Below are 27,822 nucleotides of genomic sequence, written 5' to 3'. Positions count from 1 at the left end.
CTTTTGAAGACTTTTTTTACCTTTCCACATAAAATGTCTTGAATATACCTGTATATACTTGATATATTTTTTATTTACCTAATAAACAATGAAAATATTAAATTAGTGTTCGACTTTTGTTTAATATTTTTAATTAAAAAGAGCAACAAAATATTTCTACGCACAAAAATAAAAATCATGTTTGAAAACCACCGTTCCACGTTTCGGCTTGATCAAGAAGTTTAATGAGAATAAAATAACACATACTCAACATAACTAAATACTAAATAACACATAACTCTAGAAATTTTATTCCTCAGGAGGACCATAGATAGATATTTATTTAACTGTTAATTTTAACAATAAAATTTTACTTTTTACGTGAAAAACTGTCTGTTTATGCCGAGGTTCGCATCCATCTTCTTTCGCAAGCAAAATCGACACTTATCAACCGACTACGGTAGCGCCCTCTCTTCGAGACCTCTTGAACCACGAGGCGATTCATATCACCGAAATCCGAAATCGAAAAATCCGAACAATTACTTTAAACTCAAATCTGTCTCCATGGCAACAATTTTTACTGTATAAAAATACTACCTTAGAATTTTAATTACCTTAGAATTTATCTCGATTTTTTTCTAGCCATTTTTAAAATACCTTTCAAAAGAGATTTGTTCAGATAATGTGTTGGCTCACTACCTTTTCCTGTTATTCTTCTGGGGTCTGTAACTTGTAGGGGTGATTTGACGCTTCTTTTCAGCACTGCTTTTTTTTCGCTATTACCTTCGAGCACTAGAGCTAGCAGAATGATCCCTCCGGTTTTCTTTTCGCGCTTCGCCGATCCGACGCCGACGGGTACCCGTATCTGAGACAACCGAATAGATCCTCGAAACCGACGCGACGCGATGCCTTTACAAAACGATAGTCTCAAAGGTCAAAGTCAAGTCAATAGTCGTCAGTAAGTCAGAAATACGCCGTTACGGCCTAAGAACGCTGGATTAAACTCATCGCCACTTCTGATGTAATCGGGAGATTAATATATTTAACAGAAATTGATATTTTAAAATATAATTCTAACTAGCTTGACAAACAATGTCCTCTCTGGGCCGAAATCAACAAACTCTGACATTCAACTGTTTCCAACGCCTACTACTCCGCTACTCGCCAACATCAGCGGACACGGGGTGCAGGCACGGCGTGAAAATGACTGCCTATGATAAGGATCACAGGCGTCGATAACAGTATTTTCTAAGATTTTTTAAGAATACATATATTTGGGACAACTAACACACGGCTCGGGATCTCTACTACCAGAAATCAACAGAAGAATTAAGTTAGCATGGAGTAAATAAATTTACATTATTTTTTCACAGACAGTTTAGAGTTTTTTTACATAAAAATAATTAGGAAGGTATTTCTACATATGAGTAATTGAATATTTACAAAATGCATGGTAAAAATACATTTTATGTGTATTTTTACAAGGCTGCATGTAATATTTCTTCTATTATATGTAAATTTACATGAAAAGTACAGGCTACTATATAGAATCACAAAATACAATGTAAATATTCGTCCAAATTGTAAATTTACAATGTATTAAGTTTCTTCAATCAATTATAATATGTATCGGATCACGTGCTTGATTACGCAATAGTAGACCACGCTATGAAGCCGTCCACTGTCTATAGAGAGTGAATTGTATTAGGTCTGCCATCACTACAGCACTACTTGTCATTTTGGGTGATACAACTACACCATTTAACTTATATTGGACAAATCTACATTATTTGAATTAGTAGTCTAGTGAAAATGAAAGGTAAGTTGGCTATTAATAAGTTTAATACAAAATGTTTAAAACTCTGTAACCAAAAATAATATTTAGAAGTTATAGGGCTGCGTGTATATATAGTATTGGAAGAGAGATATGAAAGATAATTGAATATAGGTCAGAAAGGAAATGTTGATATCATCTTTATGGCAAATAACAAAATAGAAACGAGCAAAAAACGAAACTAACAAACAAGGAAAATGTGGAAATTTCAATGGACAAAATTTATCGAATTCAGTTTTAATAAGGTATGTATGACAAATACGTTTACAAAATAATATTATACAATACTTGTTTGTAGTAGATCCAAGAGTAATTATCTCGGCTTATTCCTTTTCTAGTCACTTTCATACTGCAAATATGTGCAAATATGTAAGTATTACAAAAACTTTGTTCTAAAGCATTATATTTTTACAAGTATTGTTAAATTTCCTAAATATATTTTTTTAGATATATGAGGATTCATTTTTTATTGAAACATATTGGCGTGTTTAGGCCTCCAGTTAAGAATTGGACATTTTTCTAGGAAGCTGTAGTAACCCTGGATATGATTCAAAAGCTTAATGCAAAACTCGTAAAAGCAAAATGTATCTCAGACGGTAAGTTTTTAATACGAAATATACCATTCATTCACAGATTAGGTACATTGTAGGACATAAAATCTTGAACTAATTCTGTTTAAATTGTTTTATATTCAATAATATAAAATATTTAATGTTTTTTTAAGTATGTAATCTATTCTCAATATTTTTGATTTGTGTTTAAATATCTTTTTATGGAACTATAACACTGAAAGTTAATAGATATTTAAATAATCGAATGAGTTTCTCTTATAAACACCTTTTGGATGCAATTTACCAATTCCTAGGTCCTGGTCATATTCATTCATCTATAGTGTAGTAATACATGGTAAATACACATTAAATCGGACAGAGCAAAAAAAAGTTACATGCCCATATAATGTAAAAATACACGCTAATGTAATAAAAATACATAATCTGAAGTGGACTAAGTAGTATAATTACGACACTAAAGAAGTATAAGTACATTGTAAGATTAAATACCAACTGCATTTCTACATTTTAATTTTACACACCACAAATGTAAAATTACATGATAAATGTAAAATTCTAGACAAGATGGAATTTTACACATATTTGTGTGGCATAAAAGTCACCATTGATCTAATGTGTATTTTTACATATTTTTTTTATCAGTGTACTTATGGAAGAAACTCAATAATATTCAAATCTAGAATGCCACTTTATCTAAAGAAGAAAACATTCGACCAATGTCTACTACCAATCATGACCTATGCATGCGAAACCTGGACACTTAAACGGACACTATAAGGAAACTGCAGGTCGCACAACGCTCAATGGAATGAAATATGCTGGGAATAACCAAGAAAGGCCATTAAGGGTAGAGTGGATACGAAATAAAACCCAGGTAATAGATGTCATCCGCAGAATCAAATACGTCAAGTGGTAATGGGCAAAGAGGAAGAGCAAATCTGAGATGGGACCATGATATTAGAAAATTAGTAGAGATAACTTGGACCCGCACAGCCAACAATAGACAACAATGGGCTCAACTACAAAGACAATATCTAAAAATTTGAGGGAGGCTACACCATAATTTGGAAATGGCTGAATAAGCTGAGAATGATGATGATGAAGTTGATGATTTTCTAAGATTAAAGTTTAACCATATATTCATCCCTCCCATACAATCGGCAATCTATTGTCAATTGTCAAGTTAATAAATTTTTAACTGAAGCTTTACAAGCTTGTTTAAATGTTTAATGTTTTTGTATTTGGAGATATGAACGAAGGCATTACTCAAACTAAAATTTAGCGTTGGATTGAACCATGAATTTACTATCTATGAAACTAACCTGTGAATGGAAAATTTTATTGTTGAATATAATTTTTACGTTTAGTTGATGGCTGTTGTCAAGAGGCGAATTTTTATCACATTTAACCGGCCATTGATTTTGTACTTACTGCTGCTGTTAAAATTGGGTGTGATTTAACTATATTTCCTATAAAAAATGTAATGTCTATACCTCTGTGGCGGATTTACCTCTTCCAAAAATGTCCTATGGATATTTCGCTACTGTAAGAAAATCTACACAATAAAATAATAACTTTTGTAAACATTTCTGCGATAGATCATTTATTAGTAAACAAATTTGCCTAACGGACAAAAAAATACTTAACGTTTCGGGAAGTAGGTGCTTATAATATCTCTTCTCGTCGCGTCGCGCGTCGTCGGAAGCAAAAAAAAACACACAAAGGGCAAAGAAAAAGCTATTTAAAATGTCTAAATACAACTATTCGAGGACACTTTAGTTTTTTTTTTGTTTAAAACCGTTGACCTTCTGTTAAAATGACATTATTTCAAATTAAACTTCAAAATTAACATTTACTACCTGATAACAAATACTAATTAATGAGGTAAAACCGAGGGTAAAACCAAAAAACTTCAAACTTTCTGTATGATTATTGTTTAATTTGTTTTTAATTTTTACCTATGTTTATTAATATCGTCCGTCTAGAGTCTAGAAAGTATCCGGAAAAAAGAAAGCAAAATTACAATTATCGATATATATTTTTTGGACTTGAGTTAAAAAATTATAACAAATTAATTATTTACTTATACAACCTCCATTTAACTCCAAACACTTAACTAAACGTCCAGGTACACCCGAAACTAGGACCACACCATAATATTATTTCATTTTCATTATTTCAGTGGCGGTAGTCCAGGCCTGTAAAACTGAGCGAATCAAATCTTGTTTATTTCGTGGAGCTGCTCGTTCCAGTTCAATCTTCATTAGACCCCATATGTTTTCAATGGGATTAAGGTCTGGTGAAGTTGCTGGCTATGGAATTGTTGCCAAATAGTGTTCTTGCATCCAAGATTGAGTATAGGCAGACGTATGGCATGTTGCATTACCCTACTGAAAACGCCACTCCTCTGGATGTAAAACATGAGCCGTTTCAAGAAGAAAACCATTTAAAATATCACAATATTTTGCACTATTAACAGTTCCATCAACTATACACAGAGGTGTAGCACCACGCTGAGATATTGCTCCCCAAACCATTATTTTAGTGGGAAATTTTGAAACTTGAACGGTAACATTTTGAAAACGTTAACAAAAATCCATTCTTCGCTGCCTTAGTAGAGGTGTTATTGCAGGGATTTTTTTAGCTTCCTTGATATGTATGACGGTTTCCGGACACCCTTTTAATTTTCGCTGACTTCCAAATCTGTTTGCCAATTTGCGAAACCCTAGGCGCGGATTCTGTAGTCCTAATGCCACTAAAGCGTTTAAATTGTTTTCGCGAATCTTACGCGGTCTTCCTGAAACTGGTCCATGCTTCATATCTGTGCCATTTTTTATCCCCTTTATTGTCTCATATACTGCACTTTTTCCGAGTTCAGTCAATTGCACTAATTTTTTAACGTTTCGAACACCTTTTCTATACATATATTCCACCAATTCCCCTTTTTTTTTACTTGCGACATTATTTCTCAAATCTTAAGCCGGTTTACAATCAACAATATTTGACAGATGGTGTTGCCATGCGATTTTGGTCATAGCCTACTATCGGCACAACCTACGTGATGGATTGGTGTTGTCTTAGAGTGTTACAGAAAAATATAAAATTCCGGATACTTTCTAGACGGACTGTAATATTATGTTCTGTAAAAAATCAAAGAAGCGATTGCCATACAACTTCTACAAATGCATGAGCAATACATTTAATTTTATTACAGTGTATTTTAAAAAGCCTCTTATTTTTCTTTTATAGAAGCTATCACTTCTTTCATAATTATATAAAGAAATATAATTATAATGAGATATATTTTAATGATATATCCTCCAACGGTCTAAGATACTCGAGGAAATTTTTCAGTATTTACGACCGTCAAAAAAAAGAGTTTTCTTGATTTAAGTAAGAACAATTTTCGGATCGTCACGAGTTTTCTGGACACTGCCTGCTCAATGGACACCGCAGTAGAATGAAGCTAAAAAACAACGGCGAATGCAGATTCTGTGCAACATCTCATCATTGAGTGCTTTTGTCGAAGCCCTGAGACTGTATGCACTGTATAACTCAAAAAACAAAAGAAGGGGACAAAATAAATCTATGGTCACGGTGACTACAACTCCCCTCCTTCTATACAAGCTACAAACTACAATCTTTAGCGCTCTAAGTAATTCTGTTTTAAGAGTTCTTATTGAACATAACCGTCACATAACAAAAATTAATATTATTTTTTTAAAAGTATTATGCAGTTTATTTATATTATTTTTACACATTTTTAGTTAAATATAATTAATTATAAAATTATTTATTTTAAAATTAAGAAATATTTGGTGTTGTTAAGTTATTTTTCGACATATTTTTTCATTGTCTTTCTTTAACCATAAATTAATTACTTGTCTTGTTTTCTTTAATACAGTTTATATTAGGAAGGGTATAAAATAACTTTATCTTCAGAAAATGAAATATTTTCAAAGACACTTCCTTTACTTTGAACGCATTATTAAAATACGAGGACTCACTCTGTGTATAAAGATCCATATTTGCGTCTTTCCTTTATTTGACGGTGTCCTTTTTTCCTAACCATACCTAATTAATTAAATTTCTCTTTTAAATGTTCCACGTCTTGTCCTCTCATCTTCGTAAGCATCTTATTTTCGTTCGTTTATTTGTAATTTGTTTCGCCCACACCGAACACCGAGTACCCTTGCAAGCCTATTTGTTCATTTTTATCTGCTGTTTCTTTTACCTGACTCGTCGTCTTTTTCTTTATTTCTTTCGTTGCTCTTCTTGTGATATAAAGGACCAACTTACGATTTCTGTCACGTCTCCACAATAATATCTGGCCCAAAAGAAACCTTGTAATATTTTTTTCATTATAAGTTGCTTCTTTCTTTTGGACATTATGGATTTGACTATGTTTACTTCGTGATACTTTAACATTATTCACCATATTCATTTACTATAAATATTAACCAGAGCTGCAAGCTCAGAGAAATCTTAAGTCTTTTTTTGGCTTAAATCATTTGAAGTCATATTTCGAAAGTCGACTTAAGTTAAGACTTAAAATTTAAGTCTTTATTCCGAAATAGAAAAATATTTAAGTTTTTTTTTAAGAAAGGATTTAGGTAACTCATTAAAATACATTAAATCTGTTTTTAATGACTTATATTTATGTTATATCGTATTTATTACTATTATTTTATTTATTACTGTTAGAGTTGGGGGTTGGGACCTTTGGTGTTACACAGCAAAATAAAACACTAAAGCACCACAATACACCAAAACACTTTTACTTTTACACTGGACGCGCGTTTGCCTAACCATGTCAGTCTTGATCATCTGCTGATGATGATTTTTTTAAAGTCTTTACAAAAATGACTTGACTTGAAAGAAAATGATTTAAGTCAAAGGCTTAAAACTTAAGTCATTTGAACTTCATATTGAACTTGACTTAAATCATTTTGATTTTAGAAATGACTTAAGACTTAAGTCTTTTTAAAACTAACTTGTGGCAGCTCTAGTATTAATTTTTTGCTACCGAAATTAATTCAACTGGTGTCAGTACGACACAAACTGAGCATCGGTGTATATCGGGCCAAAAATATCCGTTAAGTCTCTGTTCGATTCGTCTGTATGTGTCTTAGTGTTAGTGGTTGGAATCGCCATGAATGTTTGTAGGCATAATGTGGATTAATATATGTTTTGGGTAAGTGGTCAGTTAATTTTATTTTGATATTTTAAAAAAAAAACTGCTTCTCCTATAGTGCCTGAAGAAGCGACAATAAAGTCGCGAAACGTCGCAAAAACATTGTTTCCTTTCAAGCCTTCCCAAACACCCACGATTTTTTTTCTGTGACGAGTATTAACCTAACAAAGCGTTCTATTAAAAATTCAGTAGAGGAAGTGAGGGAGTAGTTTAAAAATTAAAAATTGCAAAAAAATTAAATGTTGATTATTGCGAATAAAATAAATAGATTGCCTTCCAGCGCTTTCAGATGAAGCGGAGCGTCCGCGCGAACCGTCCGCGCTGTTCGTCCGGGTGTTTTTCAAGATAGCCGTCGGACGAAATTAGGGATCGGCAAGACAAAAAATCTTGTCTTGACAAGCAATTCCTTGTCTTGTCTTGAAATATTTTCAAGAATTACAAAAAAATCTCATCTTGACTATTTCTTGAGAGTTGATTTCTTGTCGTGATTCAAGAAATCTTGAAATTTCTTCATATCTTGACTAAAGGGGAACCCCCGTTTAAAATTCGTTTATTAAAGGGGAACCCCCTGTTTAAAAGTCGCGGTGAGATTGGTTAATATGATGTTTATGCTTTATGCGTAAAATCGAGGGTCAGGCATCTAATTTTCAAAAAATTCAAAAACTTTGGGCTCATTATACTATAGTAGCCAAAATTATCAGATTTACATAATTTTGTTAATTATTATTATTATAATCTAACATTAAAATTAGTGATTGTGATGGTTCGTTGAGCAGCAAATCTGAGCCATTCGTAATTGAATCTGTTTCAGAATACCTACCACCACAGATACCTGGAGGTAGAAGTTTAATTAGTGACTTTGACAGTAGTGACGGTGATAATAATACTACTACTGATAAAAACAGGCAAAACAACAATGAGAAAGCTACACGCACACTGGTGCGATCACGGCCGCAATCACGATCACGATCCGGGCAGCGATAACATGAGCGATCATTCTAGCACACACTAACGCATTCACGTTCACCGCCGTACCTATTGTAGTGAGCTATCCTGTAGGTATACATAGGTACAAATTAAAAATGTGAATTATGTATACCAAAAAAAAACATTCTTAAATATTGTTACGGATTCCGTGGGTCCACTATTTAAACTCACGATAAAATACTTAACGAATTTATTTGTTTCACTCTGTACACACAACTTATACTATTTACAACACAACTTATGCAACTACTATTACTCTAACTTTCGCGGTATTTTCAAACTTCAGACTATCTTCAGACTTTAGACTTCAAACTTTTTTAACTTCTTAAACTTGTCCAACTGTCAAAGCGCGGGCCTTATATACCCCTGGCGGTTGTTTCCAGATTTTTCTAAAGAATTCTATAATTTTCTTTACTTTCTGGCGAATGCGCCAGGATTTTTAGCAGTATGCAGTTATGCAACCAGTAATACACCTTGACAATATTTACCTACAATATTTAAACTTAAACAATAAAAGTGTATACAGATGTACTATCCAATCCAATTGCAACTCCAATTTTGTCTTAAACTTTTTATTTTTAATTCTATTGTTTTTGTAACTTGGATCGGATAAATCATATAGAATTTTGTGTTTCTTTACAGCCTTAATTAGCTGCTCTGTTAACTCCATTTCTAAATTGCAACAAGAAAAAACACACAAAATAACGGAAAATTCCTATCAGTTGGGTCGCGATCACGCGATCAAACTCGACAAGTTGAATCTGATCGCCACCGCAGAATAGACCACTGCCAGGCCGCTGCGTCTCCAAAACTCGATCGCGCCAATGTGAAACGGCTCATATGTATTCTTCAGCAACTTTTGGCCGCGGCCGCGTGGAAATCGTGATCGCGGCCGTGATCGCACCAGTGTGCGTACAGCTTAAAAGCTACTCTACTTCAGTGGCGTATATTAAAATGTATTTTTTTTTATTTTAAAAGTTTTACCTTAATTCAAAAACTCTGTATGCCACTGAAGTAGACCCGCTTTGCAATTTTTTTTATTCTAACATCGTAGGCCATAACATAAAATAATAAAAAAAACATTTAAAAATTAAAAAATTATTAGGCATTAAAAAAGGTTCCAATTTAATTTGGCCCACAGTATGCCAACTATGGACATCCGACTTTGGACGTATTTTATGTCAACTTTGGACATTGGATACCGACAAAGTGCCGCTTCGTACAAATATTTTTTACTTAATAATTTTTCTATCCATCATTAATTAATGGATATTCATATAATATACAAATACCTAAGTAAATGAGTATTTCTTTTTTATTTTATATTTTCAAGAAATTTCAGTATTTTCTTGATTTCTTGTCAAGAAATCTTGATCTTGAGAAGTAATTTCTTGTCTTGTCTTGAAAACCAAAAATAATTTCTTGTCTTGAAATCAAGACAAGATCAAGAAGTTGCCAAGAAAATGACGACCCCTAGACAAAATCATCCGGACGGAGCATGTGAAATTGTTCATATAAACTAATGGTACTTGCTCGAAGTCGCGGACGGTCCGCTCCATCTCAAAGCGCCGTTAGGGCCCGTCCAGACGAGCGACTCAGTAGCGCCACACGGTGGCGCTAGAAATCGATCTGTGTCGAAAGCCATTTTTTATTGAATAATGTATATCCAGTAGTGAAGCGGGATGCTGACTAATGTGAAAGTGGCCCGTCTGGATAAGAATACGCGACCGGTGGTCGCGATTCGTGGCGGGGACCGGCGACCGATCGCCACTGACGCGCCACCTCGCGACACAAAATCGCTCGTCTGAACGCCTTCTTAAAGATATGTGGGATATAATGGCAAAACAATGTGAGCCACTCTGTGGCGCCACGCAGTAGCGCTACTGAGTCGCTCGTCTGGACGGGCCTTTAGTGGCACATATGTAGTATGCCATAAGAAAGCTTAAAAAATGCTAAAATCTCTGTCGACGTAATATGTCCTTGTAATATGTAGTTAATTTGGAATATCACCAAAATATCAGCAAATATGTTGTTTATATATCGGGTAAATCAATAATTATTAAAAATTCAGAGTCCTTTACAAAGATGCAACCGGAGGGCATTGAAAATGATGAATAAAAACGTAAAAATATGATTAGTGTTAATATGAGTGTATTACATACATATGTTTAAATAACGAACTTAACAAAAAACAACAGATTTAAAGATTCACTGAAAAAGTAGTAATGTTAAAATTAAATAAAACATTATCAATAATAATTATGCGATCGCACCTATCCGTAAAACAAGCAAGCAAAAAAGAATTCTTACGGAAAGTTACACTTTACGATATAATTTTTTAACTGTTAAAGGCAAACCCCATTTAAACACAAAACTTTTTAATACCTACTACTGTATCTAAAAGATTTTTTTTAAATTACTAAATTCTTAGCCACGCTTCTGTTTTTCTTGGCTGTTGTGCGTCACGTCACAGATTAACAGGCCAACGTTTGCACCACAAGGCGATGCTGCAGACCACTAGGTAGACCGGTCGTAGAAATTTATGTTATACAACTTGTAGTCAATCTACACAAATATTATCAAAAACTTTTTCTTTTAAAATGTGTTCAGATTTTGTAAAAGTATAAGTCAAAATCGCAAAACTTAAATTTGATATGAATTTCTTAGTTTTTAACTAATATAGTGGCGAATTACAAAAATTCCTTTTCAATGAAAATTAATGAGTTAAATAAAATAATTTAATAAATGACTAGCTTTTTCTCGCGACTACGTTCGCGTTACACCTCGAATCATTCATGCATTGATTTAAATGATTTTTTACTTCTTTATAGAGAGCTAGTGAGCATAGATGTTTTTTTATTTTTCATCTTTTTTTTTATTTATTAAGAGCACTAATACTCTCTTTATAGGTTATTTTTTATTCTTTGAAGGATAATTGAGGAAGATATATTTCGTTATGATGTCACTAAATATACCCTTGTATAAAATTTTATACTGTCTGGTTTATAATGTTATAATATTGCATTTTCGTTAATTCCCAATTTCATTCCCTATTCTACTCCCTAAGGGTATAAATTTCATAAATTCGCTTTACCTTTGTGCCCATTTTTATGTGTATAATCCAGAGGTCACCAAGTTTTATATAAATTTTTACTAACTTTACCCATTTGGTTGATGAATTTCAAAAATTTCTTCTAATTCTTTTTGTAGGATTTCATTCTTCTAGACCAAATAGTAAGGAATTTTCATACAACAAACTGTTCCGAGATAATTTTACCCTCTAAGGGGATGAATTTCCTAAAATCGCTTTGTGTAGCTAATTCACTAATGTCGTTTAAACGAACCTTTGTGCTAATATTTATGTATGTAAAGCTGGCGGCATGAATTCACTCTAAAATATCTAAAAACGTAATATATAATCTAACTGACACACCACTGACAATGACAAATAATTTATTTCTGGAGGTATTGTGTGTAGGTGTTTTTCAGGTATGTTTTAGTATTTAGTCGTTTTACACAAAGAAATAGCCATTAAGCACTATAAAAATACTTCATAACAAATCTACACATATACCTTTCATTTTAAAAAAGAATCATCAAGATTGGTAAAGCGGTTTCGGCGGGATGGATGCAACAAAAAACCCTTTGAGCTTTTATATATATATGGATTAATTATTTTTCCAACATATTTTACTTTGCAAATTTTTATAAATATTCAGACTCGCCAATATCGTACTCCACCGTGTCCAGCCTGTTTAGCCAAACGTAGGCCGATTCCTCTTCGGCGGCGTCGTGACCCTGGCCGAAGGAAGAGTCTTGAAGACGCTCATCCGCGCATAGGAATAAGTTGACTGCGTAGCGTATTGCGTATTAATCGATTCTGAAACTTTCTATCTCGTGTATAACATGTTACGCAAGTTTATTATTTTAATCTCGATTTTAATAGATAAATGTGTGAAATGCCACCTGAATATCTTCCGCCATGACATGTTTTTACTTTTTTGTTATGGTAAAGTGATTTGTATAAACTTTATTCAATAACGTATATTTTCCTCCATTTGTGATTTTTTAATTTTAAGCGAAAATTAAGTATAACATTTTAGGAAAAAGAAACACTGTAATATTTAAAAGAATAAGAAGAAATTAGTCTTATTACCAATAAGAAGAAATTAGTATGGTGCCCGGTGACGTAGAGGTACAGGCTCTCGTCTACCAATCTCAAGGTGTGGGTTCGATTCTCACACCCGGCATTTCATCAGCCGACTATTTTTTATTAAAATAAAAATAGTTTGGGTACCTAGGTCGACTCAGCGTTAAATGAGTACTTGGGATTCACAATCCTGAGGTAATAATAGGCGGTTGAAGCGTAGTGCTAGCCACATTACCTTCCTTGTATACCGAAGGGCTCTAGTATAGCAAGCTGTACCTGGCTACTCCCAAGGCGTTAAACGCTAAATACGGGAGCTATTATTATATATTATAAGAAATTAGTCTTATTATCAAACCAAACCAAACTACTTATCGGATAACAAATTAATTACTACTGTCAGCTAGCTCAGCTACTGTCTAGGTAGAATATACCTAGAGTACCTACACCTACCTATGATGTAGGCAGATTAAAGCTTATTTTGACGTTACCTCTCACTTCGGTGTCAGAAGCTGAATTTTTCAGGGATGGAAGTACAGTACATGATATGGGGACCCTTATTCCGAAAGTAGTACAAAATTAGACCGGGTAAAAGGGCACTATCATCAAAAATCGATATATTAATACCACCGTATAGAAAACAAATACTTATTTTTGATCCAGTACACAATAAAGTCTTCGTAGGGAGTATTTTTTATAATTATTTACGAAAAAACATTTCCATTAGCGCTTATGACCAAAAAAATTTAAACATGAATAATCATTTCAATCATGCGAAAATTTGGTTTAAAATAGATTTTTTTAATATAACTTTCATTTAACGAAAACGAAGGCCTAAATGAAAAAAAAGAAACAATTTAAAAGTTTCGCTTATGTCTTGACAAGGTATCAAAAGCAAACCCCATTTTTTGCTTTTAAACTAATAAAGATATATCAATAAACAATTAGCGATGTAATGGTTTTTGCGCGCGCTGGCCGACTGCCGCCGCTGCGCCGAGATTTCCTATACCCTTGTATATATGACGTCATGGTGTGGCAAATGTAGCATTTTAATTCGATTTGGGCTCCCTTATATAGGATAACAGAAACATTTTCAATGTTAAAAAGTATCCCAATATTAATTAAAAGAGTAAATTAGATAGACTATTTTCAGTAGTCGCACACTCATTAAAGATCGCGCACACTATACCTACACGGACCAGTACGGACCAGCACAGCACAAACCTGCATCCTGCATGACGTCGCACACTTTACCGCCACAGACCAGCAACATAAGCGAGAGTTTCGAAAAAAGTACAGTTGTCAAGGCTCAACTACTAGAGCGTGCAACATAGAAGTATTGAAAATGAGTAGTTCAGACGAAGAAATTATTATTTTAGCCATGGTGTGTGAAGAAGAGGAGGAAGAGAAGGAAGCTAAGAAAAAAAGAAGATTTTGGGTTCACCCTATAAATCAAAAGAGAAAGCAATATGGCGAATTTCATCATTTGTTTCCTGAATTAAAAAGATTCGAAAAAAAGTTTTTCCAATATTTTCGAATGTCACAAATCAAATTTGATTATTTTTTAACATTGAAAATGTTTCTGTTATCCTATATAAGGGAGCCCAAATCGAATTAAAATGCTACATTTGCCACACCATGACGTCATATATACAAGGGTATAGGAAATCTCGGCGCAGCGGCGGCAGTCGGCCAGCGCGCGCAAAAACCATTACATCGCTAATTGTTTATTGATATATCTTTAATAGTTTAAAAGCAAAAAATATGGGGTTTGCTTTGATACCTTGTCAAGACATAAGCGAAACTTTTAAATTGTTCTTTTTTTTCATTTAGGCCTTCGTTTTCGTTAAATGAAAGTTATATTAAAAAATATATTTTTAAACCAAATTTTCGCATGATTGAAATGATTATTCATGTTTAAAGTTTTTTTTGGTCATAAGCGCTAATGGAAATGTTTTTTCGTAAATAATTATAAAAAATTACTCCCTACGAAGACTTTATTGTGTACTGGATCAAAAAATAAGTATTTGTTTTCTCTATACGGTGGTATTAATATATCGATTTTTGATGATAGTGCCCTTTTACCCGGTCTAATTTTGTACTTTCGGAATAAGGGTCCCCACATCATGTACTGTACTTCCATCCCTGAAAAATTCAGCTTGTGACACCGAAGTGAGAGGTAACGTCAAAATAAGCTTTAATCTACCTACATCATAGGTAGGTGTAGGTACTCTAGGTATATTCTACCTAGACAGTAGCTGAACTAGCTGACAGTAGTAATTAATTTGTTATCCGATAAGTAGTTGTCATTATATAAGTTTAATCATCTTATACCTCCTATAACGGTAGGTTTTGGATTTTTCCTGATTGGTTTGTTAAACAAAAATATACTGGGCATATAAATGTCTGTTACAGATTAATTCGTTAAAGCAATATGTTACACACATATTATTTTGATAATAATAGTATAATAGTAATGGCTATATTATGTTATAACATACATATGTAATGAATGTACTTATTTTAACCAATGCATTGTTTTGTTTTTTTAATCTCACAAATAAGAAATGTTTTATAGTTTTTATTATAAAAAACAGTGATTATACAATTTATTTACACCCCTTACACTGTTTTCTGTAAGGGGTGTAACCAGGAGTATATTTCGTAACCTCTTACGATATAAGAGGGCACAAAGTGTTTTATTACTTAATGCTTAAAATTTAATAATATATTTGTACATAAAATAAAATAGACTAGAAATTCAATTAATTAATATTTACGTAATTACTAAATAAGTACAAAATTTTTCTTCTAATTATTTTAGTGTATTTTTAGTCACCTAATTATAAAGGAGAGATATCCAACCATTGCATTATTTTACTTTTTTTACTTTAAAACATTTTACTTATAAATGTTTTATGGTTTTTATTATAAAACAACGATTAATTTATTATACACCCCTTAACCCAAACATTCCAAGGAGGATATTTCGTGACCCCTTATTTAAAGTCGACAAGCTTTATTAGTCAATGTTTTAATTACCCAGCGTCTTTAATAAAAATCTAATGTAATTTTTCATAGAAATGATCTGACATAAAAAGCAAATTTTATCAAAAACTTTTTGATTATCTACAAGGAGTAAACCGCTGACAAATGTCTGTATACTAATGCCAAAGTAATGCCAAAAATACAAATTAAATACCAAAATTTCTCATATAATGCCCCACTAATGCCAAGCTGATTCCAATATAATACCACAAACAAGGATACCACTAATACTACGAATAATATGTAACACATTTGTTTCACGCATTAACCTGTAACAATACTGGTAAGTACGTGCACAGATTTTTTCCTAGGTAACTTAAAAGTCGTTAAAAAGTCTAATTATATTTAAAGAAGATATAATTCCAACAAATTACATTATAAGGCCAATAATGCACAAGTAATACCATTAAAATTTTAGCGTTTTTTAACTTGTGTAACATATTTCTTTAACGAATTAACCTGTAACAATAGTGGTAGGTACGCGCACAGATTTTTTCGCTAGGTAACTTATTAAGTCGTTAAACAGGCCTATAAAAGCTATAACAACATAGGTAACTAATATTTATAATTTAATTCGAGTTTTAATCTCAAATAATAAATGTTTTTACTGGTGTATTTCTGAAGTGTTTATTATTAAAAGTAGATATTCTTCAAGTTATGCGAAGTAATAAGTAATGTTTCCGGTGAGACCGCGTATATGTCACCGGATTCTGGTTAGTATAAAGACTTTTTCTATAGAAAGAGTTTTTCTTTTAAATATTACAGTGTTTCTTTTTCCTAAAATGTTATACTTAATTTTCGCTTAAAATTAAAAAATCACAAATGGAGGAAAATATACGTTATTGAATAAAGTTTATACAAATCACTTTACCATAACAAAAAAGTAAAAACATGTCATGGCGGAAGATATTCAGGTGGCATTTCACAAATTTATCTATTAAAATCGAGATTAAAATAATAAACTTGCGTAACATGTTATACATGAGATAGAAAGTTTCAGAATCCATTAAAACGCAATACGCTACGCAGTCAACTTATTCCTATGCGCGGATGAGCGTCTTCAAGACTCTTCCTTCGGCCAGGGTCACGACGCCGCCGAAGAGGACTCGGCCTACGTTTGGCTAAACAGGCTGGACACGGTGGAGTACGATATTGGCGAGTCTGAATATTTATAAAAATTTGCAAAGTAAAATATGTTGGAAAAATAATTAATCCATACATATATAAAAGCTCAAAGGGTTTTTTTGTTGCATCCATCCCGCCGAAACCGCTTTGCCAATCTTGATGATTCTTTCTTTAAATGAAAGGTATATATGTGTAGATTTGTTATGAAGTATTTTTATAGTGCTTAATGGCTATTTCTTTGTGTAAAACGACTAAATACTAAAACATGCCTGAAAAACACCTACACACAATACCTCCAGATATAAATTATTTGTCTTTGTCAGTGGTGTGTCAGTTAGATTATATATTACGTTTTTAGATATTTTAGAGTAAGTTCATGCCGCCAGCTTTACATACATAAATATTAGCACAAAGGTTCGTTTAAACGACATTAGTGAATTAGCTACACAAAGCGATTTTAGGAAATTCATCCTCTTAGAGAGTAAAATTATCTCGGAACAGTTTGTTGTAAGAAAATTCCTTACTATTTGGTCTAGAAGAATGAAATCCTACAAAAAGAATTAGAAGAATTTTTTTAAATTCATCAACCAAATGGGTAAAGTTAGTAAAAATTTATATAAAACTTGGTGACCTCTGGATTATACACATAAAAATGGGCACAAAGGTAAAGCGAATTTATGAAATTTATACCCTTAGAGAGTAGAATAGGGAATGAAAGTTTGCTGTACGAAAATGCAATATTATAACATTATAAACCAGACAGTATAAAATTTTATACAAGGGTTTATTTAGTGACATCATAACGAAATATATCTTCCTCAATTATCCTTCAAAGAATAAAAAATAACCTATAAAGACAGTATTAGTGCTCTTAATAAATAAAAAAAAAAGATGAAAAATAAAAAACATCTATGCTCACTAGCTCTCTATAAATAAAAAAATAATATATAAGTAAAAAATCATTTAAATCAATGCATGAACGCATTACACGAGGTGTAACGCGAACGTAGTCGCGAGAAAAAGCTAGTAATTTAAGTTTTGCGATTTTGACTTATACTTTTTACAAAATCTGAACACATTTTAAAAGAAAAAAAGTTTTTGATAACATTTGTGTAGATTGGCTACAAGTTGTATAACATAAATTTCTACGACCGGTCTACCTAGTGGTCTGCAGCATCGCCTTGTGGTGCAAACGTGGGCCTGTTAATCTGTGACGTGACGCACAACAGCCAAGAAAAACAGAAGCGTGGCTAAGAATTTAGCAATTTAAAAAAAATCTTTTAGATACAGTAGTAGGTATTAAAAAGTTTTGTGTTTAAATGGGGTTTGTCTTTAACAGTTAAAAAATTATATCGTAAAGTGTAACTTTCCGTAAGAATTCTTTTTTTGCTTGCTTGTTTTACGGATATGTGCGATCGCATAATTATTATTGATAATGTTTTATTTAATTTTAACATTACTACTTTTTCAGTGAATCTTTAAATCTGTTGTTTTTTGTTAAGTTCGTTATTTAAACATATGTATGTAATACACTCATATTAACACTAATCATATTTTTACGTTTTTATTCATCATTTTCAATGCCCCCCGGTTGCATCTTTGTAAAGGACTGTGAATTTTTTTTTGCTATCGACTCCCATATTGCATCTTTTCTTTCTTGGTGTGTATATATAAAATGCTTGGCTCGTATCGCACAGCTCTGGATACTTTTGTACCAGTAAAATAAGCTTTTCTTCATTCATATTTAAAACGATTTAAATGTTCGAACAAAAATAAACGAAATCTAACCTACATCATGCGACTTGAGCCAGCTAGCGTACTCGAAATACTGACGAACCCTTCAATATTTGCATGTTTGTGGAGGTGTGCTGGTTCGCCGGTGCGCACATTAGGTCGGACCAGCACGACCAGGCATAAATATTGCCGGTCATATTTGTCCCTGACCGACACGACGTGTTTTGACGGTCGTGGCTTGTGGCGGTACGTGCTGGTACTGGTCTAGTGTGCTCTACTCTATTAAATAACACGGTCACCTTCACCGGTAGATTTTACTGGTCTGGTCCGTGCTGGTCCGTGTAGGTATAGTGTGCGCGATCTTTTTTATACGTTCCGGTGTTATATCCGGCACAATCAGAGTGCACTCATGATTCACATGTAGGGTTTCATCGAGACGAGAAATCTCGTCTCGAAGGCAATTTCTCGTCTCGATCATCGAGATATTAACAAACTCTCGTCTCGATGTTTTTCTCGAAGTCAATTTCTCGATCTCGATTTGGAATTCTCGAAATTTCGAGAGTCTCGAAAATAAATAACTGATTTATTATTAAAAAATTGGCGCCGCGAGGCACGTATAGCCGCCCATACTAAAATATGTTAATAAAAGTTGGTAGGCAGTTCTTTTAGTTTCAAAGTAAGGAATTTTTCCATTTTTTTTTATCTCAAAAACTGCGACTTTGACTGATCTTGATGATATTACAAATTTTGTTGCAAATATTATTCCTAATCTTAAGTTGAAAACCGTGTTTCGCTAGCTACTGTAATTTTGGAGTTACGATTTTTTTAAATTTTTAATCCCCTCCCATACCCCCTTACCAACCCCCACCCCCACCAAAAACTAATGGCCAGATTCTCGGATGCCACAGTATTTTTGAGCCAAATTTGGTTAAAATTGGTTTAGCGGTTTTTGAGTTATCGTTTTACAGACAGACAGACATACAGACAGACAGACAGACACCATGAAAATATTTTGTATTTAGGTAATTTATGACCTAAATAACTCATTTTGAGTGAAATTAAAAAAAAATTTGCCGATCTTAATAGCCTACCAAACCTATTGATATGGTCGGCTAAAATTATATTATGTACTCGTATATAACGGATTTCTACAGCTATTGCCGTCTCTCCGTCCAATTTCCATCCTTTTATCAAAAACCTCGTCTTCATCTAAGTTTCTCGCGGCCATCGCCTGATTGATGTCATCCCGCCAACTCCTTCTGGGCCGTCCCCTCTTTCTTCTTTCTAAAGGCGTCCATTCTAATATCTTTCTGGGCCATCTGTCAACGTTCATTCTCTTCACATGTCCAAACCATGTTAGTTGTCTTTTTTCTATGTCTTCGTGTATGTGTCTATCCATTTGCATCTGCATTCGTATGTCGTCATTCCTTATTCTTTCTAGTTTTGATCGTCCGCAGCTTCTTAAAAAATCCATTTCAGTTGCCATACGTTTATTTTTATTGGCTTTTGTAACATCCCATATTTCCGAACCGTAGGGTTACACTTTGGACTAGGCTACTATAAATGCGCTTTTTTGTGGATCTTTTAATTTGTTTATTCCAGAGAAGGGAGTTCAATGTTCTGGTTACTGTTCTACCCTTATTTACTCTTTCTTGTATTTCATTTTCGCTGTTTCGTTTTTTATTAAATATTATTCCAAGGTATTTATTCGATTTAACTCCTTTTATCGTGCCAGTGTCTAAGATTAGGTCATTTATCTCTTCATTGCCTACTATAAGGTATTCACATTTCGAGAGATTCATCTGAAGACCTGCGGCTTCGTATTCTTCTTGTAGTTTTCTGATCATATAACTGAGATCTTCTTCGTCTTCAGAAATAACTATCTGATCATCTGCGAAGAACAATGTAAATAATGTGTCATCCCCCACTCTTAGCCCCATATTTTTGCATTTTCTCACCCAATTCAGCAGAGCTCTGTGCAAGTAGATTTTGAACAGTGTAGGAGATAAGCAGCATCCTTGTCTTAATCCTTTTGTTGTATTAAAAGAGTTGGTAACCTCATTTCCTATCTTAATTCTTGCAGAGTTATTTTTATAATAGGTCTGTGTAGCCCGAATCAACACGGGATTGGTCTCTAAATTTTCTCCACAACCTTGAGATAGGTATACTATTGTAAGCTTTCTCCAAATCTATGAAAGCGACATGGGTCTCTCTGCTACGCTGTATTCTTTTCTCAGAGTGATTTTGAGAGTAAAAGCATTGTCCACAGTCGATCGTCCAGCTCGAAAACCCGCCTGTTCTTCTGGCTGTTTCTCGATTATCTCCTCTTCGATTTTGTTTTTAAGTACCCTTGAGTAGATTTTGCCTATGGTTGGTATTACTGCGATTCCTCTGTAATTTTTTGGGTCGTTTTTTTCACCTTTTTTGTGGATAGGCGATATATACGCTTGTCTCCATTCTGTAGGTATCGTTTCCCCATTTAGACATCTCTCAAATAGTTCTCTAAGCATTTCGAAGAGTTTTGGTGGGCCATATTTGATCAGCTCTGCATGTATTCCATCTGGTCCAGGAGATTTTTTGAGTTTGGTTCCTTTGACTGCTTCTATTACTTGTTCGATAGATAGCTGGATTCCCTCTAAAAACAGTGCATTTTTCTTCTTCTAGAAAATTTGTTCTGGTTTCCGTCAAAAGTTCTTGGAAATATTGTAGCCATTGGTGATCTGATATATTATTTAGCACGATGTTTGATTTATTTGTTGTTCTAATTGATTTTATTGTTTTCCAGGCTTCGGAGCATCTTGCGCCTCCTATTTGTCTGTCAATATATTCACATTTGTTTTCCCAGGCTTTATTCTTTTATATTCTGTTTTGGTATCTTCGTCTTTCTGTTGCAGTAATTTTTGATACGTTTCCTTCTTTTGTTTTATTTTTTCTTCAATTTCTCTGTCCCACCAATATGCCTTTTGTATCTTCCGATCTTCTAGTCCGAGTGCTTCTTCTGCAGCTTCTCTAATGCACCGTTTTATATGTTCATATTCTTCCTCTGTTGTCCTTTTTGTTTCAGTTAATTTCTGTTCCAATCTCCAGGAGTACAATATACGGGTACTCTCATGTTCTAAGCTGTCTAGATTGTATTTGGTGTCATCGATTCTAGATCTATTATTTTGCATTTGTCCCTTGTTCGTTCCCGCAAATGGGATGTAGAATTTGGCCATAACTAAACAATGGTCAGATCCACAGTCTGCTCCTCTGCTCACTTTAACATCCTGTATTCTCAAGGTAGTCTGTTGTTTTATTATTAAATAATCTATTATTGATTTTAGTCCTCTCGTGTGTTGATACCAGGACTATTTCTGGATCTCCTTATGGGCAAAAAAACCATTCATTATTTTTAGGTCGTATTGTTGGCACATATTTATTAATCGTCGGCCAAAAATAATATGTTATAAAATCTGCACCAGAATATAGGGTAAATTATTTCTGTTAAGAAAGCACGTTATAGCATACAGAGCTATTATAGTTATGGTATGAACTAAAAGCCATGTGTAACAAAAAAAAAAACGCAGACTGGCCCAAAATCTGAAAAAAAAATGGTACCATAAGAACAACAATATATTATTTTTACGGCATTTCTTTATTCTGAAAAGACCGACTGATCGAACAGTTTTGGGGAAGTTATCTTTTGATTATTTGTAATAATTGTAAATAAAGAAATGTAGATTAGCATTGTACGAGAAAATATTTCCCAAAATAGTTTTTATTTCCATTTTTTTAGCCTTTTATGAGCTGTTGAGTTATTGCAGCATCTAAAGTTTTTCGAGATCGAGAAATCTCGAAAAAATTTCTCCATCTTGAAAAATCTCGAAGTCATTTTCTCGATCTCGTCTCGAAAAAAAATTCTCAGTCTCGTCTCGAAATCGAGTGTTGTGTTCGTCCACTGTGATAGGCAGACGCAGTCTCTAGAGGCTCTCTATTTAAATAAAATTCTGGAGCGAGTTCTGAAGAGGTTTCTCTTGCTACCAAATAGACCACATCCTAATTTTGTCTTATACCAGTTTTTCACTAGTAAGAAACATGTTAGTATACGCGCCCAATTTGTATCAAGCAGTCCTTTGGCATTGTTGGGAAACGCAAAACGCATTTATTACCATAATCTTGCCCAAGTATTTTTGTCTAGTACCGTTGTGCAGGATTTGTATCCAATCTTTAATATGGCTCGCGAGTCATAAATAAGATAGGGTATGTATTACCTATATAACTAAATAATATTACTCGGTGTAAACGGAGTCGAGTGTGACAAAACTTCTAGAGAAAGACTATTTTTTCGACGGTTTAGCACAATCTAAATCATCTGACAAGCCTCCTATGATATATTGTTTTGTAAAACAGAAGAAAGTCAGTCCCCATCATGATTTGAATTATTTGTAGAATATAAAAACTCACATTTTGTAAGTATTAAAGTTTAAATATTCAGTAGTATCTGAGATAATTGCATTTTTTTGTTTTTTCTTCTCTGTTAGTTCTTTTGCATATTCTTACGAATGTAAGTGTATTTTGGGATTTGTTTTCAACTAAAGTTGAAGCAAGTTGAGTTTTAATTTACTAGTGAAACTATTGCCGTTCATCTGTAGTGAGGAGTGGAGATGAGTCTAGGTATTGATCTTGCACAAAAGATAAGCCCCAGACAAATATCAAGACTAGCATTTGATCTAGAAGACAAGATCAAGACCAATCATGCAAGAGTCTTGCGGTCCTGCATTTTTTTCAGGTTATATCATATTACTTCTTTTTTCAAAATTATTGTTTTAATTTATTACAAGTAGTGTTTTCCGGCTATTACATAAAATTTTAAAAAAAGAAATGCTGATTCAATATAATATACAGGGTGCTACAAATTTATGACAATGTGCAATTAGTTTTTCGATTTCTTAAAAAGAACCAACAGGAAAAAATAAAACTGATTTTCAAAAACTCAGTTCAATTTGAAATAACTCAGCAATCCTTGAAATTTTTGAAATTTTTTGATGGCATCTTAATACTAAGACCAAGGTAGTCTTGATCTGGCATTTGCTCATCACTATTCATCTGAAACTATTTAAGGTTAAAATTTTAATCACTTTGAATTATACTTCAGCTCTTTGCTACTCGTAATATAGACAGTATTATTACAATATTGTAGCTAATAGTATTTTTTTATGCGAAGATATATTAATGACCTTTTTGTGTTTTGTATACAAATCTGTTTTATAATTTGGGGACAAATCTCCTTTTTTTGATATGTTACCTTGGCAAAACCTTTCAATTACAATATAAAATCCTAAATGGTTTTATGTTATTATGTTATTTCTTAAAAGAATTATCATAAAAATAAAAAAAGCAATTTGAACACGGTACACTGAATGTTAAATTACCTTAAACTTGCCACAGTAAACAATATGGTTAACAAATAACATCTCATTAAATTTCACGACAAAACGAGAAAATTTCCTTTACAAAGTTTATGTAGAGGTAGGTAAGCAAACTGTTAATTCCTACCCATGTCACAAACTATTTTTATAGGCTAAAATAAACATTTACGCTGGTTATTATCACATCACAACCAGAGAAAATAACGTAATTTATTCCGCCAAGGTTACGCTAAAAACGAACTACTTTTTTAGGCTTTTAGTCATCACTTCAGAGCAATAAAAAGATACAGGTGCAGTTCATATAGTCATTGCAAGAAAATACAAATCCAACATTAACGAGACAACCAGTGCATTTGCGGTTTGCATAAAACTCAATTTTATTTTAGTTCTTGCGAGACTTTTTTTAAGTAAAGTCTAGCTTTATTTTTACTTTTGACTTACTTAAAAATTACATTTTTAGTTATGATCTGATCTGCTTAGTGGTGGGTGGGCAATACAAAAAGACTTACAACACAAAAAAGATTTACTGCACTTAGACACATACTGGACCATTATATGGACCACTTTTGATGATTGGCGATCCAACTGGCTATGATGATGCGTGAAACTGCACCCCTAAAAATTTCGATAGATGTTCTTCCGAACCAACGACGCACATCCTTTAGCCAGGAGTATTGCTTTCTTTCTACTGATCTCCTGCCTTCAATTTTATCTTCACCAACGTAGGTCCGATTCCTTCAATGACCAGTCTGAGTACCTCGTATCTTTCACCCCTTATGATGTGACCGACGTATTGTAACTTCCTTTTCTTAACTGTTGATAGGAGCTCTGTATATTTGCCCATCCGCCTGAGCACCTCTTCATTTGTTACTCAGTCCATCCAGGATACACGCAGCATACGACGATACAAGTACATCTCAAAAGGTTAATGCGGTTTTTCAATGTCTGATGGAGTGTCCAACTCTCAGAGTCAGGGGTCCCCGCTACCATATGTGCAAAGTGTGCAATACACACGGGCGCTATCTTTTAGGGACGCCAAAACCCAGGGTCACCAGGGTCCAAAAAAAATTGCAAAAAAATTAAATAGGATTAGGTATAAACAACAATGTAACGTTTCTGAAATAGAAATTTTTTTGGATTACCTATATAAATGCTCGCGAACCTACCATAAGATTTACTTTAGAAGTAGAGAGAGGTAATCGTTTGCCATTTCTGGATGTTTTAGTATCAAAGTTTCAACATAAACTAATTTTAGATGTTTACAGAAAACCCACAAACACAGATAGATACTTAAATTTTATATCTAATCACACTATAAGTGTAAAAAAAGTGTTATAAAAAGTTTATATGATAGGGCAAAAATAATATGTTCAGACGACATTTCACTAAACAGAGATATAAACACGACTATCGACCAAAAAACGACTATCCACCAAACATTGACAAAACATTAAACGAAATACAAACCCCAAATCATAGACACAATGGTAACAATACATAATATATACAACTTACAATTCCATATACATACGAGGCGTTTCGGAAAAAATAAGAAGGATAGGAAAACAATATAACATAGGAACATCTTTCAAAACACAAAATACACTTAGATCCATTTTATCACATACTAAACCAATGAATACAGAACAACAAACAAAAAATGTAATATACCAAATACCATGTGAATGCGATAACTTTTACATTGGTGAAACATCTAGACCCTTAAATGTTAGAATTAAAGAACATAAAGATTATTTAAGAAAGGGAGATTTTCACAAATCTAAAATTTGTCAGCATTCATGGGACACAGGGCACAGAATAAATTTTAATAACACCAAAATTATAATGAAAGAAGCGATAACCTCTAAAAAAAATAAAAGAGGCTTTTTAATACAATCTAATAAAAATAGATGTATTGCTCATGCAGCTGTAGATGTTAGTAATGTATGGCAATCGCTTCTTTGATTTTAAAGAACATAACATAAATAAACATAACATACGTAAAATTTAAAAATAATCATACAGAAAGTTTGGTGCTTTTTGGTTTTACCTTATTCAGTAATTGTTATCCGGTAGTAATTGTTAATTTTGAAGTTTAACTTGATATAATGTCATTTTAACAGAACGTCAACGGTTTCTGGTAGACGTATCTGCTTTAAAAAACTAAAGTGTTCTCATAATAGTTTGAATTTAAATATTTTAAATAGTTTTTTTCTTTATTCTTTGTATTTTTTTGCTTCCGACGACGGAAAGAGATAGGCTTTCCGAAACGTTAAGCATTTTTTTCTTTGCTAGGCAAATTTGTATAACTGTAAACATAACTTCTGACAAGCAGTTTCCGTTTAGGTTTAACGCAGAAGTATTTACAACAAATAACTATTTTATTTTGTAGATTTTCTTGCAGTGCAGTGGCGAAATACCCATATAGGATTTTCAAAGAGATCAAAAAAATGATTTTCTTGTTTTTAGTGCATTTAATAAAAGATTGTGCTTAAAACGTTTTTTTTTCTAAAAATTATTTATCCATAACTCGCTTAGTTTTTATACTATCGATCTTTTTAAAACCCATTTTGTTGGTATTTTAAGGGCTCTAAGATCAAATTAGTTAAATATTTTTTCTGCCTTTATTTTTGAAAGGGTTTAAGCTGAAAGGGCTCGAACAAATTGCTTTTTACTCAAATATGCAAACTTGGTGCTTCTTATTGTGCTTACTTTAGAAGTTAATTCCTAATTCTCATGAGTACTAATTATTTATTTGTTTTTTCAGGATAAAAGAAAGAGACCTTCGGATGCGCAGTTTCACGAGCAAAAGAAACTGAGACTACAAGAAAGGAAAAATGGCTGGATCTTCAAAGCTGGATAAGCAACGTGTCTGTATCCCATTAGTTAAGTAAATGCTTTAAAGTCGATGTGAACAAGAATTTATTTCAATTTATTTTGTTATGATTATATTCTGTTTGTTTCATTTTGATAATTTAGTCTACAAATAAATATGACTAAAGTTCACTTTTTTGCTTTATTTCAAGCACCTACCTAGATAGGTAGGTGTAAGTAGATTTACCTACCTTCAAAAAAAATGAATAAAAAAACATGATCGAAAATGCCTTAAGGGGCGCCAAAATACTTTTTTTGCACACAAGCGCCAATAGCCCTGACGGGGGTCATGCTCAGAGCCGTAGAGAAATATTGGAAAGATGGCAGCAACGTATGCGTAGTTCGAGGCTTAGATCTCAGCTGGAGAAGAGGGTTTTCATGGAAGCCAAAGAACGTCTGGCCTGACGATACTTGTTCTACCACCTTCTTATTAATTCTGAGGACAGCCTTTTTTGGTGATTTGGAAAATACAACAAGTTTAGTTTTGCTAACATTGATGTGCAATTCGTAGTGCATGGTATGGGCAACGATGATGTCCATCATGTTCTGAAGGTGTAGAATGTTGCCAACTAGTATAACCGTATCGTCCACGAAATAAATATTGCTGATTAATTAAATATCTTAAAGGTTAGTATTGACTACTAATTGTTTCCATGTTTACAGAGTGACAATTTATTAAAATAATTATTTAAAACCGAGGTTAAAACCCTCTACTGAGGGGCAGAAGACTCAAACTCACAGTCTTGTATAAAAAATGTTTGATTTAAAACTTCTACTTTTTAAAAAATCTAGGCAACATGTTTCGGGAATAACAATCGCATTTTCAGGTCCGGAAGCTAAAATGTTATAAATAAAAAGCAATCAAAGTAAGTCAAACAAAGTCAGGTAAAAAACAATACAATACTAGAAAACTCATAAAA

At 33.1% G+C, this 27,822-nt stretch overlaps 2 protein-coding genes across 2 annotated transcripts in view; both read right to left on the bottom strand.

The window, feature by feature from the left end:
• LOC115879489 overlaps nucleotides 1-20,019 on the bottom strand; it is a 62,224-nt gene extending 42,205 nt beyond the window's left edge. Inside the window, exon 1 of the mRNA XM_030896390.1 lies at nucleotides 19,773-20,019. Coding sequence (XP_030752250.1) covers nucleotides 19,773-20,019 — 247 coding nt within the window. The remainder of the gene's footprint in view (nucleotides 1-19,772) is intronic.
• Nucleotides 20,020-20,116: 97 nt separating this feature from the next.
• LOC115879488 lies at nucleotides 20,117-20,560 on the bottom strand. Its single transcript, XM_030896389.1, has one exon. It carries the CDS (start codon nucleotides 20,558-20,560, stop codon nucleotides 20,117-20,119), a length of 444 nt encoding a protein of 147 aa, XP_030752249.1.
• Between the last annotated feature and the right edge of the window lie 7,262 nt (nucleotides 20,561-27,822).

This window comes from Sitophilus oryzae, unplaced genomic scaffold, assembly GCF_002938485.1.
Source record: "Sitophilus oryzae breed Bouriz unplaced genomic scaffold, Soryzae_2.0 scaffold_1576_pilon_pilon, whole genome shotgun sequence".
Classification (NCBI taxonomy): domain Eukaryota; kingdom Metazoa; phylum Arthropoda; class Insecta; order Coleoptera; family Curculionidae; genus Sitophilus; species Sitophilus oryzae.
Note: the sequence above shows the minus strand (reverse complement) of the source record. Positions and strands in the feature narration are given on the sequence as shown.

Bases quoted from the DNA above. Each gene is read 5' to 3' on its own strand.
- LOC115879488 (XM_030896389.1), bottom strand. From the start codon at position 20,560: ATGGGGCTAAGAGTGGGGGATGACACATTATTTACATTGTTCTTCGCA.